Source organism: Dendropsophus ebraccatus, chromosome 6, assembly GCF_027789765.1.
Source record: "Dendropsophus ebraccatus isolate aDenEbr1 chromosome 6, aDenEbr1.pat, whole genome shotgun sequence".
NCBI lineage: Eukaryota > Metazoa > Chordata > Amphibia > Anura > Hylidae > Dendropsophus > Dendropsophus ebraccatus.
In genome coordinates this window covers 38,232,467-38,251,288 of record NC_091459.1, presented here as the reverse complement: position 1 = coordinate 38,251,288, position 18,822 = coordinate 38,232,467, and the positions used below count along the sequence as shown (strand labels likewise).

Below are 18,822 nucleotides of genomic sequence, written 5' to 3'. Positions count from 1 at the left end.
TAAGACCCATAACACCTACGGGGTCGTATGGGGCATCATTTTTTACACCATGATCTCTAGTTTTTATTAGTAACATTTTTTTCTAGATCAGACGCATTATTCACTTTTTATGCATTTTTTTATACATAAAAGGTAATTTGAAAAAAGCAATCTCTGCGGGGGGTTTTAGCGCTTTTTGCTGACGCTGTTAACCATGCAGGAATTATATTGTTTTATTTTAATAGATCGGACAAATACACACGCTGTGGTATATTATTTGTTGATTAACTTCATTATTTTTATGTGTTTTATGTATAAAATGGAAAGGGGGGGGGTGATTTAGACTTTTGTTATGAGAGGGGCTTTGGGGCATTTTTAAAAACCTTTTTTTTTTTTTTAAACATTTTTAGTCCCCTTAGGGGACTTTCACATTCATGCCATAGCATAGCAGGGATCAGTGTAATCTGTGATCTTCTGATACAGTCTGCCTGACTGCACGGAGAAAGGTAAGAGGCCTCCGGCAGTCAGGCCATGTGATCGGGACCCCCGCAGACACGCTGCAGGGGGCCCGATCGGTAAGTGACTGGAGATCCATTGGTCACTTACACTTAAACGCTGTAATGCAAACACAGCATTTAAGGGGTTAATGGCAGGCGGGTGCGCGATGGCAGCAGCCCGCCGTTGAGGGCCTGGTTGCAGATAGCAACCAGTCCTCACCCGCTATGGGGCGAGTTCAGCTTGTGAGCTCACTCTATAGCCTGGTACCCGGCGGGGCGTACATTTACGCCAAGGCCCAGGCTGCGGGGGGCGTAAATGTACGCCCCGTGTCTTTAAAGGGGAACTTTTAGCAGGTTAGATAAATCTAACCTGCTGATAGCCCCCTATAAAGCCCAGGACACTGAGGAGGAAGGTATGTGTCTTACTCAGTGGAGCAGATCTAACCTGCTGATAGTTCCCTTTTAAAGTGATACTGTAACCCACTTGTTTATAGGTGACGTTCTTAGCAGCATGAGCTAAAGCGTCTGCTGCACATTCCAATTTATCTTTGTCCATGGTGTCTCTTGCTTCTTTTACGTGCACTGGTGGACAGTGTCACAGAGGGGGGGCTTCTTGGTTATTTAGTCTCCTTTTGCACCCTCTGTCCAGCCTTCGCTGCATTAGAATTGACCTGCAGGGGACGTCACAAGGGTGTGGGGATTTAGGCTATCAGCACCAGGCCAAGAGGTGCTGAGAGGACCCACCCTCCGTGTCACTGTCCCCCGAAGAATAAAAGCAATTTTGCCCATACAGGAAGCAAATGACAGCATTGATAAGGGTGCAGCGGACACTCTAACTCATGGGTCTCCAAACTGCGGCCCTCCAGCTGTTGCGAAACTACAAGTCCCATCATGCCTGGACAGCTAAAGCTTTGGATTTGGCTGTTCAGGCATGATAGGAAATGTAGTTTTGCAGCAGCTGGAGGGCCGCAGTTTGGAGACCCATGCTCTAACTAACTGCTAAGTACGTCCCCTATGAAAACAGGGGTTACACTATCACTTTAATAGGCTTCCCTGCTTCTACTATTTCCATTTTGTTAATTCAAGCAATCACTTCTGGATATGAGCAGAATTTTTTTTTTCTTGGCAAGTTACTCGGACAGCTTCAAAGTTTCCTTTGTTTAGGCTACGTTTCTGTTACATTTACTGCCTTATGGTTAAAAAGGGATGGCAAAAGACCCGCAAACTTCAATGAACCGAACCCAGTTTAATTGTAGCTACGTTTGATCTAATTTCCTATGAACAAACACTCTTTACATGCAGGACTCAACAATATGGTCACCACATTTTTAAAGGGAAACTTAACTAAACTGCTGTTCCTATAGCGCACAGGGCACTGAGAATAAAGGTAATTTTCTTACAGTTTTTGTGAAATTATGACTTTATTCACAACATAAATGAGGCAGTTTGCTGCAGTGGGGACAGGACTAAATAATATTAAAAAGACTATGCTTACCTGTCCGGCACATTCCTGCTTGTTTCTCCAGGTTTCCTGCTCACTGACGGCCTGCTTAATTAACTACTGGCTGCAGCAGGACAGCACAGTCATTGGCTGAGTGGGCTATTGGTGAGTTGAGAACCCAAAAAAGCGAGCAGGAGGGCGCCAGGGGAGCACAGATGGGTAAGCATGGTCTCTTTATTATTTTTTAACATTACGGCAGCTTACTATCTACATTTTAAAAGGCTATGGCACTTCGATCTTGCAGTGCAATGAAAATTCACTGCGAGACTGGAGAGCAATAGGCAATAATAGTAATCAGTATGGCAGCAACTTTAGCAATGAAATCTGCTGCGATACTGATTACTATTGAACGTATCTTTTACCTTTATTAAAGCGAATGTACCAGCGGTAAATCGCTTTTCTAAGGCTGGGTTTACATATATCCGGCGGTGCGGCGGCATTTCCCTCCGATGCAGGAGAAAAGCGCCAGAGGGAAATGCATCTTTGAACTGATCTCATTGTTTTCAATGGGACAGTTCAAAACATGCGACGTGCAACTGATCTTGCAGCGTCCTGACGCACCACCAATTTGGTGATGCGGTGGCCGCATCCACTGAAGTCTGTGGAGTGCCGGAGGCCCTGCCGGTGCCAACGCATGCATTTATGCACTGTCCGGCTTTTGCCTCTGGCGCTCCAAGTAAAGTTATTCCCAGACCCCCATTAACCCCCTGTGACCCCAGCCCTGCAGCACAGTGGCCCCTGGCAGGAGGGGCAGACTCTATAGGAGATGTCCCCGTGTCCTGCTGCACCCAGTAGAGGGCCCCGATCAGAGTTGTCACCCCCTGCCCCCCTAAAGTAGTTCACCTGCTCTGATGCTGCCTGTAGCAGCTGACCCTATAGTAGATGGCCCCCTGTGAGGTGTACCCCTAAAGTAGACCATCTACCTAAAGAGGGGTACACCTCACAGGGGGCCATCTACTACTCTACTGCTGCCCCCTAAAAAATAGATAGCCCCTGTATGTAAAGAAAAAACTGATCACAACTGATGTAATAAACTTAAGGCAACTGATTGCATCTGATGCCAACTGATGTTTTTTATCGAAAAAAAAGGATAGAAAACCTGATAACAACTGATGCCTTTTTGGCATGTGGTGAGTTTTTCCCCCCCAAAAAACGCAAACGCATGCATCTGACATATGTAAGCCCAGCCTAATAGTTACATGGATAGGGCGGCTCCGCGTCATAGAGGGGACGGGGTTTTCTCCCACCGGGGGAAGGCTGGCCTTCAGTGCTTCAACCCCAGCCGATGCCCGGAAATAGAAAAGCGCTGCTCTATCCATGTAACTATCAGAAAAGTGACGTACCGGTGGTACATTCGCTTTAAGGTATCTGTTTAATGGCAGAAGAGGCAGTTTTTAAACATTAAATAACATATCTATATCGAAGTGCATGAAATGCATTCATGAAAATGAAATTCCCACAACACAAGATAGCAACATTGTAAGGGTGTACAGAAATATAGGAAAAATAGTACATGTCTAGTATATTTTGCCTATACATCAGATGTAAAAAGTAAAATTGTATCCATAACAAAAAAGAAAACACAATGCATAGAGATTCATATAACAGAACAATAATGCATATCTACATAGTATTTCCATGAAATAACAATAAGCCAAATGGGATGACAACAACCAGCTATACAAAGCATAAAAAATGCTTATAATGATAACTTCCACAAGTAAAGTTGGCAGCATTGCCAGGGCCAGGTGGGATGATGTCAGCTAGAGTATCTGTTTAGGCCTATGTCTGGGAATGGCGTCAATAATGCACACAGGCCAATCCGAACACACTTATAAATATATAATTTTATCCAGTGCCATCATTTGGCCAAACACATATACAAAATTGTATCTAATATACAACAACGGACCAGAGTGATGCAAAAAAGGGAAAGAAAAAAGAAAAAAAAATTCTCCTATCTCCTAAATGTTCAGAGCTCACAACAATACTATTTCCAGTAAGATGGCTGCTCCCCTGTATGAAACATGTAATGGGCAAGCCACTAATCAGTCATGATTCCAACATTGTAAATTACAGTCATGCACAATTCATATGAGGTTTCTTTTACCTTCACAAGGTTCAGAATGATAATGGGTGATCCAAATCTCTGAAGCATTTGGTCAAAGTGATAAGCAGCAACATGTGCGTATGGATCTGCTTGGTCCACTGTGAATAAGAGCACAAATGCAGTATTATGAGTAACAGTAGATGTCTACACACTTCTGATCAAACAGAAGTGTCTATGGAGCAGGCTCACGCATGTTCAAATATACACAGGCTCATATACTAGGTCAGCAAATAAAGGGAGGCATCCAACAATAAGGTCAGGCTGACTTAAGGTGGCCATATGGTGACAGTTATCTCTCCAATCCTCCCCATACACATAAAGGCTCGGTACGACTGAACATTCCTGAACTCTCTATTGGGAATTGAGGGGTAAGCCGCAGCCAGACAGCTCTAGCTGTGGCTTATGTTTGAGGACAAAGGCGTCGGTCAGTTAAATTTCATCACGCCAGACTTCGATCTCATCTGCCATCAGCAGGTTCGGTCGATAGAAGTGTATCGGGACCTTAAAAGCGTACCTATCATTAAATCAAACTTTTGACATGTCATGGCAACATGCCAGAGGTTTATATCAATGATGTTTAGGGTGTTGAGACCCCCGCTGATCACTAGAAAAAAAGGGGCAATATAGATAAGTATATTCTTTTTAGTTTACTTTTCTTTTTTTTTTATAAGTAGCAAAATAAAATAAAAGTTACATGAATTAAATATCATTGTAATTGTGCTGACCTGAAGAATATAGATAACATGTCACTTATACCTTAGAGTGAACACCACATATAAATGAAACAACCACAAATTAGCAACAATGCTAACCACTGAGCCACAGTGCCAATCAAAAGGTAGCTATTAGAGATGAGCACCACTTGTGCTGCTGAAGTCAGATCACTTGGCAAGGTGCAGGTGCAAGTTTTGCCTCCAGGGGTGGGGCTAAAATTCAGGTGGGAGATCAGGTGGGTGGGGTTCTCTCCTATGTGCTAGCTGAAAATCCTTGTGGAATTCCAACCAGCAAATGTAATGGTGCGTTTACACAGAGAGATTTATCTGACAGATTTTTTAAGCCAAAGCCAGGAACAGACTATAGGCAGAGAACAGACACAAAGGAAAAACTGAGATTTATCCTCTTTTCAAATCCATTCCTGGCTTTGGCTTTAAAAATCTGTCAGATAAATCTCTCTGAGTAAAGACACCCTAATAAGGGATGCCACCCACCTGATGACTAATCCTGTGATATCACATTCACATAAAGTGAGAGTGAACGTGACATTAAAGGAAATGAAGAAATCACAGACAGAGCAGTCATGTGAACCAGCCTGGGAACACAAAATAAATGCTGAAAATGAAAGGAAGTGTATTGAGAACATACAACACCCACAAAAGCCAACAAGATAGTAATTCATTAAAAAATAAAAAATAAATCCCTTTTAAGCCCCAACCTCTTACTGACCCCATAGCTATTTACCGACCAAGATATAGGAGATCAACATGAAATTAATCGCTGTATATTCTTCAGGGATCTAATTGATTTTTTTGTATTGTTGAGGCTGTTTTTGCATTTATTTAGCGTTAATGATGCATTTTTGCATTGATTTTAAAGCAATTTTGCAAATTGTGGTAAAACAGCACACTTTTTGACACAATTTTAATGGAATTAAGGCAAAAATATCACTATTTTACAGAAAATTCCACAAGTCGTGGTAGACTAGCATCAAAATCACTGAAAAAAAAACGCAAAATGAACCCCATGCGTGAACACAGCATGTATATGATTTGCGATTCCCTTCAGGCATACAGATCATTCTGATTCTAAAAACATAACTAAATTTGGTTAAAAAGGCAAATGACACATTCTCTTTCCACTGATATTGCAAAGAACTTACATGTAATTGGTGGCTTTGGCATCATTGTGGAGATATCCTGGGACCAGTATAAGGGGACTGAACCACGGACCTGGACATATGAGGAATAGCTGCCAGCACTAAAAGACATAACAGAAGCATCGTGCACTATTTGCTCTGTCTCCACTTCATTGGCGACATCCCCCTAAAAAAGCAAAAAACTCTTTAAAACTAATTATACAGATTCATATGGAGGAATTAAAAAAAATAATTTATTTGTAACCATAGCTTTCCTAATTATAACACCAAATGTGATCATTTAGTGTATTGCAAGGTCATGGCAGAGATGCCATCAATGCAAGGTTAAGACTTTTCGACCTTTTGTCTCTTTTTAATAGTTTTTGCTTTAGTGATATGGATAACTTTACAATAATCTTGAGCAGATACATGTATATTTCGCTTGTAAGACATTAGCCCAGATTTATTAATCTGTCTGAGACAAAAAAAAAAAAAAAACAGATGGCAACAAATAAAAAATCAGTTTCCTCAGAACGGGCTGTGACAGGTTGCTATCTGTCAGACAAAAACGTGCCTGATACGTCTGGCCCATTGTATACAGTTGATGTGTGTTCTCTTTTGCTATATCAGGTGTGATATGTTAATAATAAAGTTAGTTTAAAGAGGTTATCCAGCGCTACAAAAACATGGCCACTTTTCCCCCTACTGTTGTCTCCAGCAGGGCCGGTTTTAGACTAGATGTGGCCCTGGGCAAAGTTGAAGGTGGGGCCCCAAATGCTGAAATATTTTAGCAACAATTTAAGGTCCCCATACATGGTACTCTTTTGTTGGTGGTACCTGTTGCTCCTGGTGGTTTTGGCCATCAGCGTAAGGTGTATGGGGCTCTCTGGACAGTCCTCTGACAGATTATATCAGTGGACATAGGGCGTCGAGCTTGATGGAAAATAAACGCCCAACCTCTTTGTTCTCAGAGAGATAAGCCGCCATCAGATCTGTATGGCTATGGCTTTCCCATAGAGAACACAGGAACACTCAGATGTGCCAAATTTCTGTGTATGGGGAGGACGGGACCGGATGGGAGAGATAATTGTCAGCTGAAGGATTGTTCAGCCAGCAGTCATTGGAAGTGTACGGCCACTTTTAAGGCCGTATTACACGGCCTGATATTCTGCAGAAGTGAGCGCCAATCGGGTAGAATGGAGCTCGCTTAGAGAGCCTACTACATGGCTCTTTTATGATGCAGCAAAAGATATGGAGGAGATTTATCAAACTGGTGTAAAGAAGAATTGGCTCAGTTGCCCCTAGCAACCAATCAGATTCCACCATCTTAGAATGTGAGTAATGAATGGTGGAATCTGATTGGTTGCTAGGGGCAACGGAGCCAGTTTCACTTTACACCATGTTTGATAAATCTCCCCCTATGTGTATATATACAGCATATCATTAGTGATGTGTGTGCAATCCTTGCTGTAAACAATAAAGATATATACTACCTGATCATGTTCCCCAGTGTCCTCACAGAGCGATAGCGTCCTGATTCGGACTATTTTCGCTCCATGTATTAGGCCCCTTACTCAGTTCAGAAGGTTACATGCCGAGACTGCCGCTATATGCCAGGACTGCCCCTACATGTCAGGACTGCCGCTATATGCCAGGACTGCCCCTACATGTCAGGACTGCCCATACATTCTGGGACTGCTGCTACATGCCGGGACTGCCCCTACATGTCAGGACTGCCGCTACATTCTGGGACTGCCGCTACATGCCGGGACTGCCGCTAAATGCCAGGACTGCCGCTACATGCCGGGACTGCCGCTACATGCCGGGACTGCCACTACATGTCAGGACTGCCCCTACATTCTGGGACTGTCGCTACATGTCAGGACTGCCCCTAAATGCCAGGACTGCCACTACATTCTGGGACTGCCGCTACATTCTGGGACTGCCGCTACATGCCAGGACTGCCGCTAGTGGTGTAAACACAAGAACTTTTTATATGAATTGCTTTAAAAAAAAATAAAATAAAAAAATCACTATAATCAGGACCAAATATTACCTCCATACCGTTATTGAAGAAAACTTTACTATATATAGGCCAATATTACCACCATAAAGTGACTGCCCCATAATGACTCTATATATACACTATATACAGACCAATATTACCACCATAAAGTGACCGCCCCATAATGACTCTATATACACTATATACAGACCAATATTACTGCCATAGAGTGACCACCGCATGACTCTATATACACTATATACAGACCAATATTACCGCTATAGACTTTCCACTGTATAATGAATGACTCTTTATACACTGTATACAGACCAATATTATGTGGCTGTCACTCTATGGCTGTACTTTTGGTCTGTATATAGTGTATATATAGAGTCATTATGTGGTGGTCACTGTATGGCGGTAATATTGGTCTGTATATAGTGTCATTATGTGGTAGTCAATCTATGGCAGTAATGACTATATATACACTATATACAGACAAATATTACCGCCATAGAGTGACCGCCACATAACTCTATATACACACTATATACAGACCAATATTACCGCTATAGATTGACCACTGCATAATGACTCTGTATCCAGACCAATATTATGTGGCGATCACTCTATGGCTGTACTATTGGTCTGTATATAGTGTATATAGTCATTATGTGGTGGTCACTGTATGGCGGTAATATTGGTCTGTATATAGTGTCATTATGTGGCAGTCAATCTATGGCAGTAATGACTATATATACACTATATACAGACCAATATTACCAGCATACAGTGACCACCACCTAAGGACTGAATACCACCTTATTATTTTTCTCAATAAAATACACCGTATTGCCTTATATACATAGGAGCTGCAGCCAATCAGCAGCCTCAGTGGTCATCGGCAGCAATTACATAGGACTGATGAGGCCAGAGAATGGCTGCAGCTCCTATACACAGTCTATTCACTTCTACAGCAGTGCTAATACACACACACTAATTATATATATATATATATATATATATATATATATATATATATATATACACATATATATATATATATATACATACACTCACACATCCATGAAAACACATTATACAGATACAAACCATCCAGTCCATACACTATACACAGGACATGTAACACACATTACATTCATCCATTATACACTTACATTCATACACACTACATATACAGTATACTTACTCTGTCTAGCATGTTGGGTGTAGTGGTGAATCCCCCTCATGTACCATGCAGCAGGCTGTCATCCTCTCCTCCATCGTCCCGACAGCTCCACACCAGAGGAGGAAGTCACGTGCAGTAAGAGGAGCTGGAGGGAGGGGGAGCTACACACACACGGAGCAGACACCAAGCAGCGTCCTGCAGCCTCTGCGTGACCCCTGATAGCAGCAGCCAGGGATCACTGCCAGACGCTGCAGGACGCTCTCCTACTGGAACTGCGGGAGGGGGCCCCTGGGGGATGGGGGCCCTGGGCATTTGCCCTGCTTGCCCTGCTTGCCCCCCCCTAACGCCGGCCCTGGTCTCCAGTTCAGGTGCGGTTTGCAATTAAGCTCCATTTACTTCAATGAAACTAAGTTTCAAAACCCCACCCCCACCCAAGCTGGAGACAACAGTAGGGGGAAAGTGGCCATGTTTTTGTAGCACTGGATAACCCCTTTAAAGTTAAGCGGTTTGAAAGAATAAATGATCAGAAGATAGATGGGAAGAAAGGATATGCAAATAGCTCTCACACCACTTAGTCAAAGTGGTGTCCCTTCAAGTCAAGTGTTTCACTCCATCTAGGAGTCTTAGAACATTGACTGTGAATCTGTGCCAAACCAAACAATCTCTCCAAAAGGAAAGACTGCCCATCTGCAGACAGTTGTTTGGGGTTGTTCCCCTTCTGGTCTGCGGCCCATGATGCCAACTACTAACTTGTCGATCCCAAGTGGGGCAAAAACTCCAAAACAGCTGTCTGCAGATGAGAAGTCTTTCCTTTTGGAGAGTATTTTGGCTTGGCATAGATCCCCAGTCAATGTTCTAAGACTCCTAGATGGAGTTAAACACTGACTTGAAGGGACACTTTTTTGCCTAAGTGGTGTAAGAACAATATGCATATCCTTTCTTCCCAGTGGAGCAGGAACAGCATTTAAGTCTCCATGCGTCTTTATGGTGGACTCTCCTTAAGGAGCACTAGAGTTCCAGAAGAAGTGGTTATTCCTCAATTTAATACACATTTTTTAGACCCCATAAAACATTGGAGCAGAATAAGTTTCCAGACCCTGTTCCACTCTATGTTCTCGAGGAGAGAAGGGCCCAGTTAATGCTGACACCGAATCCATCAGTGTACACCCTAACCTACATTTACTTCCCTGGATCCCAACCTCCAGCAGGCCTCTAGTCTAGACTACTGCCCTACTTTTCTAACTTCTTAGAAACCTGGGATAGAAAAGTCACTAAGGGCCCTCTGGCAAAATAGAAATACCCACTAGTTAGTCATCAAATCCGTACTTATTACCTCACAATTTGCTCCTCTCTTTAGGAAACGAGTTCCAGCAAATTTGCTAGATCTTCTGGCCATAAGAGTGACGTAGACTGGTCGACCATAAATTAATAATTCTTATGTAACTTTTAAGGTAAATAAGTGAAAAACACCAAATCATCACAATAACAATCGTACAATGGTAAAGGAAAGCCTATGCATTGTTTTTAGTGAAGTAATATTCATACAATTATCCATATAAAATCATTGCAATATCCCCCTCAATTAAATTAATAAAATTACTTTAATTAAAATAATCTTGACTGAAGTTAGGATAATATTCTACACTATATGCACGATACTGTTTCTTTAGTTATGGAAAGGATACTGGATTGTCCACAAAATCCATGAATAATATAAAGTAACCAATCACGATGAACAATGTCTTTGATGCACTTCAAGAGCTCACCATTCCAGACATACTTAATGTAGGGCTCACTACATATGCCAAATGTACCTGAAAACATTAAAAAAAATAATAATAATTCAAAGCAAATTTAATTTAAAGGAACATTCCCTTTTATTTTATAATGTCTATCACGCCTGAAATCAGATGCTTGTTTAGTCTCTCATTATTTGAAAAAAATACTGTAAAATGGGCCACTTTAGTGTGCCAGCAATAAGTGCTACCGTAATATGTTATGTTAAAGGTGACTACGTTGGTTTGCACAAGACCATAGAGATCTATTGTTGTTCCGTCTTGTATCAGTGTAATGAAATCCAATATAAAGTTTGATATACTCACATATACTAGTGACTTGTTCAAATGCTATGTAACAAATCGGTGGGGATATAAACACCCAGACTCCCATAAATGAAAATTTTTAACAATCGAAATGGCGCTCACAAGGTCAGCTATTTTTTATTTATTTTTAAGCAATAAATGAAAATTCTAGGTGTGTTTTATATTTGGACTTTTACGCCCATTTTCAGCCAATGACAAAGGTCTGAACCTGTAGTTTCACACACTGAAAATCTTTAAGCTGAGTTGGCTGTTGGTCATTTGATAATTAGGGTGAAAGGGCCCTTTTACACAGAAAGATTATCTGACAGATTATCTGCCAAAGATTTGAAGCCAAAGCCATGACTGGATTAGAAAAGAGGAGGAATCTCAGGCTTTCCTGTATGACCTGATCTCTGTTTATAGTCTGTTCCTGGTTTTGGCTTTAAATCTTTGGGAGATAATCTGTCAGATAATCTTTCTGTGTAAAAGAGCCCATAATCTCTTTCAGCAAGGTATTACTCTGTGAGAATCGAACATTTTACAGCAGGGTATGACAGGAGCCTGGAGAAGTACCTGCAGGACCCCAGGTACTGAACTCTTTCCCTAAAATAAAGAGAAGGGGGTATAAGGTAGTATTCATATGTTCTTTGAATACGGTCCATGTGTCAAAGATGTGCTGAAGAGCCATTTAATGACAAATAATTACTGTTATTTTCCATTAAATGACGGCCATCTACTAAGTTTCAAAAGTGTGTGAACATAGCCTCTCTCGGTTTTTTAATCCACTTCTGGTTTTGGTTGAAAAATACTAAGCAAAATCCCGTGTGTGAACATAGCCAAAGCGTTTAAAAAAAAAAAATGAAAAAGACTAACACAGAGGTGTGAGTTTTTTTGCATGTTTGAACATGTGCTCTGAAAAAAAAATAATCAAACTTATTACACTGAAAAATACGAATTTAAAATTAAACAATCAACATAACTGAGATCTACTTACTACTTCCTCCATGGTTGCTTAATGCTTCATCTTCAAATATATCAAAACCTTCCTGGCGTGTCTGAGTTGTCATCTCAGACTTAATCATCTCAGTGGGCATCCTCAGGATTGTGAGATTGTACTGTAGAGAATGGCTGAGATCATAACTGTAACTGAAGAATAAAACAAAGAGAAAAAGTCATTACAATTTTTACAGAACAAACACTAAGAACAAAAATCAATATGGCTTAAAGGGAATGGCATCTATGTCTACACACTACAATAAAGACATGACAATAGTTAATTCATTAACCTTTCATGGATGTAGCTAAATGGTCACCTTAAAAGGTTTACTGTTAACCACTGAATAAATAAAAGGTTTTACTATTTTCTCATACACTTAGTGGTTCAAGATACCATACTTGTTTGTTTTACTATATGTTTCACTAAAAACAAACTTAAGCTTACACACATCCCTTTTACATCCTCACATTCAGGCCTTACCACAGGCCTGAAGACTAGAAATGACAGGCTAGTGTGAGCCCACCCTCTGAGAAACTTGTACTGCTGCTAAGGTTATTAGCTCAGACAGAAATGTTTTTTCTTAAACTCATTTTTATTAAGAATGTAGATAATAGCAGTACAGAAGAAAAGGTCACATGTACAGTCAACATAAGAATATCATGTACAAGTTCAAGTATAACCATCAGTAGGTAAGTAAAGTAAAAGGCACTGCATTAAAGTAACATTCAACCAAAACAGACTGGTCCAAACTTACATGTTTGCGATCAAACTGTGCGAACAACATAGTTAAGTACTATCAGGGGGGGATGTTGTCAGGTGGGAGTCTTTCCATGTCCCCCATACTTTTGTGAACTTTTTAGGACATTTTAGGTGTAAATAAATGATTTTATCATACTTCATTACTGTATTGACCTGTTTTTTCTACATAGGGAGATTAGGAGAACGGGAATACATCCATCTGATGGCAATGGATTTCCGGGCCATGAACAATGCCTCTCTTAAAAAGATGCGCTGGTGGTGCGTCCAGACCTCCTCCTCCAACAAGCCAAATAGGCATACTGATGGTGACAGTGATATTGGCATTGAGAGGACCAAGGTCAATAGTTGGGTTACTTCTCCCCAGAAGGAAGCTATGGTTAGACAGGTCCACACCATGTGCCAAAAGTCTGCTGGGCCATTCTGACATTTGGGGCATGTAGGGGCCGGAATGCGACCCATGCGATAGAGGCGCTGGGGCATTAAATACGCCAGGTGGATGAAATACAGTTGGATGAGTTTGTTATTGGCCGCTGGGGATATGAATCTGTGGGACTCAAAAAGGGCCTCACAGTCCTCATCATCAAGGTTAGGAATAAGTGTTTTCCACTTGTCTAGAGCTGGAAGAGAGCTCAGACAGAATTTATTTGGGTCCTATTAGACTGTCCGATGATTGCTTAAAAATAATGAAACGGGCGCCGATCTACTAGATTGGCGCTCGTTTACTGGGCCTATTACATGGCTCGATCATCGTGGAGAGGTAACGTATAAAAAGTTTATTCAATCGTTACCTGTCAGCCACGCATCACCATTACACGTAAAAATGTGCACTGGACGCTCAAGGATTTTAAATCTGGACAAGAAAAGATTAGCCGATAATCGTTTCATCGGCTGATTGGTGTCTCTATTACACGGAGCGATAATCGGCCAAATTGCCCTGATTTGGACGATTATCGCTCCCTGTAATAGGGCCCTTACACTGCAACCTAATAATATATTAATATAATAAAAAAGAGTGTTTTCATTTACTGACATTTCCACAGTAATGTAGTTTAATCTCCACCTCCCCTTAGCTTCTCATAGGCAGCAACAACAACAACAGTAGCAGTTGCGGTTTCTTTCCTTGCAAAACCTGTACGTCAGTAACCCAAAAAGCCATCTAGTACTTTTTTGTGTTAATAATCAGCACTATGGCATCTCCCTCACTGCTATCCCTTCTCCATCCTCTCTATAATCTCTTGGGTGCCATCTACATTGCACTTGCTACATGAACTCAGAAAATGGCGCGTGACTGGCTCGCCCAATCACCTATAGGCACTTTGAGACTTTATGCACAATGAATGGAACATTGGCAAATAAAGCGCTTGCTGCCTCTCATGTCTCACCCCCAGTCCTCCTAGTCTATACTCTCTCGCGAGCAGGTCTCTAATTCTGTATAGTTTTTATTTTAATTTATTTATTGTATAATTTAATATAAATACAACCTGTATACAACCTTATATATTTTAAAAAAGTGCTGCAGAATCTGTTGGCGCTATACAAATTATTAGTATTATTATTATGAAGTGAATTTACAGTACTAGCGAAGTGAAGCGCTTTGGTAGGCTCGGCCAGCGCCGTATCAGCCTGCTGTCTTTAAACTCTGTCCTAGGAAACTGGGAGCCTTAGGGTGGGTTCACACTACGGAATTCCGTCGGTTGTGCACCTTTCCGCCGGCTCCATAGACACCATTCTATGGGCCGGCTGATTCCGCATCCCGCCGAAAGAATTGACATGTCAGTTCTTTCGTCGGAATACAGAATCAGCCGGCCCATAGAATGGTGTCTATGGAGCCGGCGAAAAGGCGCGCGTCCGTGGGTGCGTACAGCCGGCGGAATTCCGCTGAGTTTATCCGTGAGAATTCCGTAGTGTGAACCCACCCTTACTGTGCTATATGCTTTTTCTCTGCATTTATTTTATTCTGTAGAGTATATCTCTATAGTATATGTTATAAAAAAGATATATATTTTTTTTTATCTCAAGATAAAAAAATTAATTTACAGCATCTGAAGCCTAAACAGGCCATAAACCTACTCAATGCAGATGGGGAAAAGCTTTTGTAATATTTTACTGTACCTGAAGTAGAAATTGCTAGAGAGATCTACATTCTGGAATATTCTTAAATATCTAAAACAAAAAGTAATTGCATATAAGATTAATGATTATTATGAAGTTTTTTTTTTTTTTTTTTTTATAAACATCCTTTTTACCACATGTTCTAAAAACAATAAACAATACCAACAGCCAAGGCAGCGCCATAGCAAAAGAAAAGAAACATGTCAACATGGTGAGACAATCATGTTGCCATCAAAGGGATACAATAGCAAGAACAGCAAGGAAGGTGTTCAGGCCTAGGTGTGAGGATTAGTAAATCTTTAAGCTTCCAATAATATAACAATTTCAAAGCATCATTTCTTAAAACTGTATTGTGTAGTTTTTATAATTTCTTCTATATTGACACACTGAACTGGCCTAGCAAACTCAGGAGTTCTCAGATTTAAAGCTTCTCATTGGAAGCTGCAATTCAAACTGCTTTACAAACTGCTCACACAGTTAGATAGTGGCCTCCATACCAGCAAAAAAGCTTTAAAAGGCTACTCCAGGCTAGGGGTATCTTTAAGGTATGGCTGGGGAGGGGGTGGATACAGGCGCCGCCATCCACTTACCTCCCTGGTTCCAGCGCCGGGTTCCAGATCGCGCCGCCATTTTTCTTGTCCCGCGGTCGCTTCCTAGTCTGAGCTGCGGCTTGAGATGTGAAGTCTCAAGGCCGCTCAGCCATTCAGCGCTCGTAGCGGGGTTCCGCCTTGGCCACTGAATGGCTGAGCTGCTTTGAGACATCACGTCTCAAACCGCAACTCAGACCAGGAAGCTGCAGCGGGACGGGAGAACGGGCATTGCGATCCGCTGGAACCGGAGAGGTAAGTGGATGGCGGCGTCTATCTCCATCCCCTTCCCAGCCATACCGTAAAAATACCCCTAGCCCGAAATACCACTTTAATTTTCAAGTGAAAAGAGTCAAAGAGGCGTTGCTAAATCTCTTAAAGTGGTACTCTGCAGAAATAAAATTGTTTTTAAATCAACTGGTTTCAAAAAACTATACAGATCTGTAAATTACTTCTAGTTAAAAATCGCAAGCCTTCCAGGACAAATAAGCTGCTGTATGTTCTGCAGGACACAGTGCTCTCCGCTGCCAACTCTGTCCGTAACAGGAACTGTCCAAAGCAGTAGCAAATCCCCAAAGAAAACTTCATCTGCTCTGGACAGTTCCCAGGTGTCATGGACAAGGGTGGAAGCAGAGAACACTGTGTCTGACTGGAAAGAATACACCACTACTTGCAGGACATACAGCAGCTGATAAGTCCTGGCAGACTTGAGATTTTGAAATAGAAGTAATTTACAAATCTGTATAATTTTCAGTTGATCTGGGAACGGGGAAAAAAAAAAAAAACGTTTGTGTCCAGAGTACCCCTTCAAGTGCAGCAATTTGTAATGTCTCCTCACTCCTATTCCATTTTTTTTTAAATTTTACCTTATCAATCAAATTATTTGTGCTTTGTAGTGTATTTTAAGGAAGTCACTACAAAGTACAATTGAACACCCCCCACAAAAAAAAAAGCCCTCTGTAGATGAAAAAATAAAACAATTATTGCTCCTAGAAGCCAAGGAGGCGAGAATATCCTCCACCATTCCCAAGTTACAGGCCAACAGCGCTCCGTTCATTCTCTATTCTCTAGGTGGTCATAGGAATGAAGAGAGCACTCGCTATGGGCTATTGGACTTCCACTGTTCAGCAGAATATCTCCCCTATACCCCATAGATAACAAAAAACCCTTTAATTCAGCATTGATGTATATGTTCATTTGTGATGTGTCAAGAAGGGGGGGGGGCAGCTATAGTTCCCCGAGCGTCCTATAATCTTAATGCCTTACTGTTCTATATGCCTCTGCAAATGGATTTGCCGCCTACAGCACAGTGAGACTGAGCTGTGCTAAGACCCAGGCAATCATAGCCTCCGCGATAGTATTCACTTTTTGTTATAAAAATTAAAAAGACAGAGACAGGCAACATGGGTATGTTCTGAATGCCTTTACTGACATCAATCCAGCAGTTTCCCCAGCTCAGTAGGGAGCATGGGGGTGAAAGATTCACATTAATACCATGATTTACTGAAATAAAACCATGAAAAATGTTAAGGTGTGATGAGATTTGTTACCTGGCTTCATCAGGGTGGGTGACTCGGACTGAATCATTTGGAATATACATCATACTTGTATCCTCTACTTTGTATATTGCATGGCCTCCAATGTCAGCCATCTTTCTTCTCTTAGTAATTAGCACAATGTAATACCCTTCCAAAAACTGGACAAATCCTGGCAGACAAGACAGATTTTTACTTAAAAATGTCACCTTCTAGACTAAAGACAGGATTACGTTGAAAACTTATTTACATTTCTGATCTCATGATTTTAAATTCCGTAAAGCAGGATGACTATACAATTCTCAGAAACATATGCAACAGCATTTTTGTTCTCTTGGGCTAGTAGTGTTACAAGTTTCTACTAAAGGGAAACTAACAGCAAAGATATACATATATCCATCCTGCTGGTTTCCCCTTGCCGATCAGACGAGCTGTGCATACTTACCTTCTGCGTTGCTCGATTAACTGGCGTGTTCAAGAAAAACAATCGTATCCCTGCACAACCTCTGCTTGCCTTGCTCTCCGGCGGCTGCTGTATCTCCAGACCAATGCACCACCTCCAGAATGATGAACAGCCGGGGCCAGGCTGAAGATACAGGAGCATCTGAAAAGCGGGGCAGGCACTGACAGCGTCAGACACGTCAGCCTGGGATAAAGATCATCCTTCTTGAACACACCAGATTATAGAGCAGCACAGAAGGTAAGTATGCACTGCTTGTTTTATCAAGAGAGAAAACTGTCAGCATGGATACATGCATTTCTGTGTAGTCAGATTCTCTTTAACACTGTAACCACAAGATAATAATAATAATTATTTGCAGAGGTTACATAACACAAAGTTAAATAATTAGAATGAATAAAAATACAAAGTGTATACGAGACCTTCTCGTTGGAGCTTACAGACTACAACTGGGGTCAACACCAGGCACAAGTGCTTCATTTGTCTATGGTCCAGCCATTGTAAATAGTTGGAAAGAAAAGGATGAGCCACTCACGATGTCTGATTGTGAGTAAAATGTATAAAGTGCATGAAGCCGTCAGAGATATAGAGTGAGGGGACAACAAAAGGAGGAAAAAGTTTAGGGAATGTTATAAGCGAGCCTGAAGAGATGAGTCTTTAGGGCACGCTTGAAACTGTGAGTATTGGGAATGAGTATGAGGTCTTTGGGTAGGGCGTTCCAGAGGACTGGTGCAGCACGAGAGAAGTCTTGAAGGCGGGAGTGGGAGGTTCTGATTATCGAAGATGTTAGGGTTAGATCATTAGAAGAACGTAGAGCACTAGTAAAATGATAAGTAGAGATGAGGGAGGAGATGTATGGAGGGGAAGAGTTGTGGAAAGCTTTATGGGTGAGGCTGAGGAGTTTAAAGTGATTTCTGTAATTAATCGGTAACCAGTGCAGTGACTGGCACAGAGGATAGACTGGAGAGGGGAGAGCTTAGAGAAAGGAAGACCGATTAGTAGGGAGTTACAATAGTCAAGAGGGGAATGGATCAGAACGACAGTAAGAGTCTGAGCTGTGTCAATGGTGAGAAATGGGCCGATTCTAGAGATATTTTTGAGATATAGATGGCAGTAGCGTGCAAGGGCTTGGATATAGGGAGTGAAGGATAGATCAGA

At 41.5% G+C, this 18,822-nt stretch overlaps 1 protein-coding gene across 6 annotated transcripts in view; it reads right to left on the bottom strand.

The window, feature by feature from the left end:
- Positions 1 to 18,822, bottom strand: part of FIG4 (FIG4 phosphoinositide 5-phosphatase) — a 160,078-nt gene that overhangs the window by 92,202 nt on the left and 49,054 nt on the right. For all 6 annotated transcript variants that reach the window (XM_069974833.1, XM_069974830.1, XM_069974829.1 and 3 more), the window contains 7 exons: positions 17,220 to 17,376; positions 15,083 to 15,133; positions 12,209 to 12,360; positions 10,819 to 10,947; positions 10,467 to 10,567; positions 5,964 to 6,126; positions 4,088 to 4,185 (listed from right to left, as the gene is read on the bottom strand). In XM_069974833.1, coding sequence (XP_069830934.1) covers positions 4,088 to 4,185; positions 5,964 to 6,126; positions 10,467 to 10,567; positions 10,819 to 10,947; positions 12,209 to 12,360; positions 15,083 to 15,133; positions 17,220 to 17,376 — 851 coding nt within the window. The remainder of the gene's footprint in view (positions 1 to 4,087; positions 4,186 to 5,963; positions 6,127 to 10,466; positions 10,568 to 10,818; positions 10,948 to 12,208; positions 12,361 to 15,082; positions 15,134 to 17,219; positions 17,377 to 18,822) is intronic.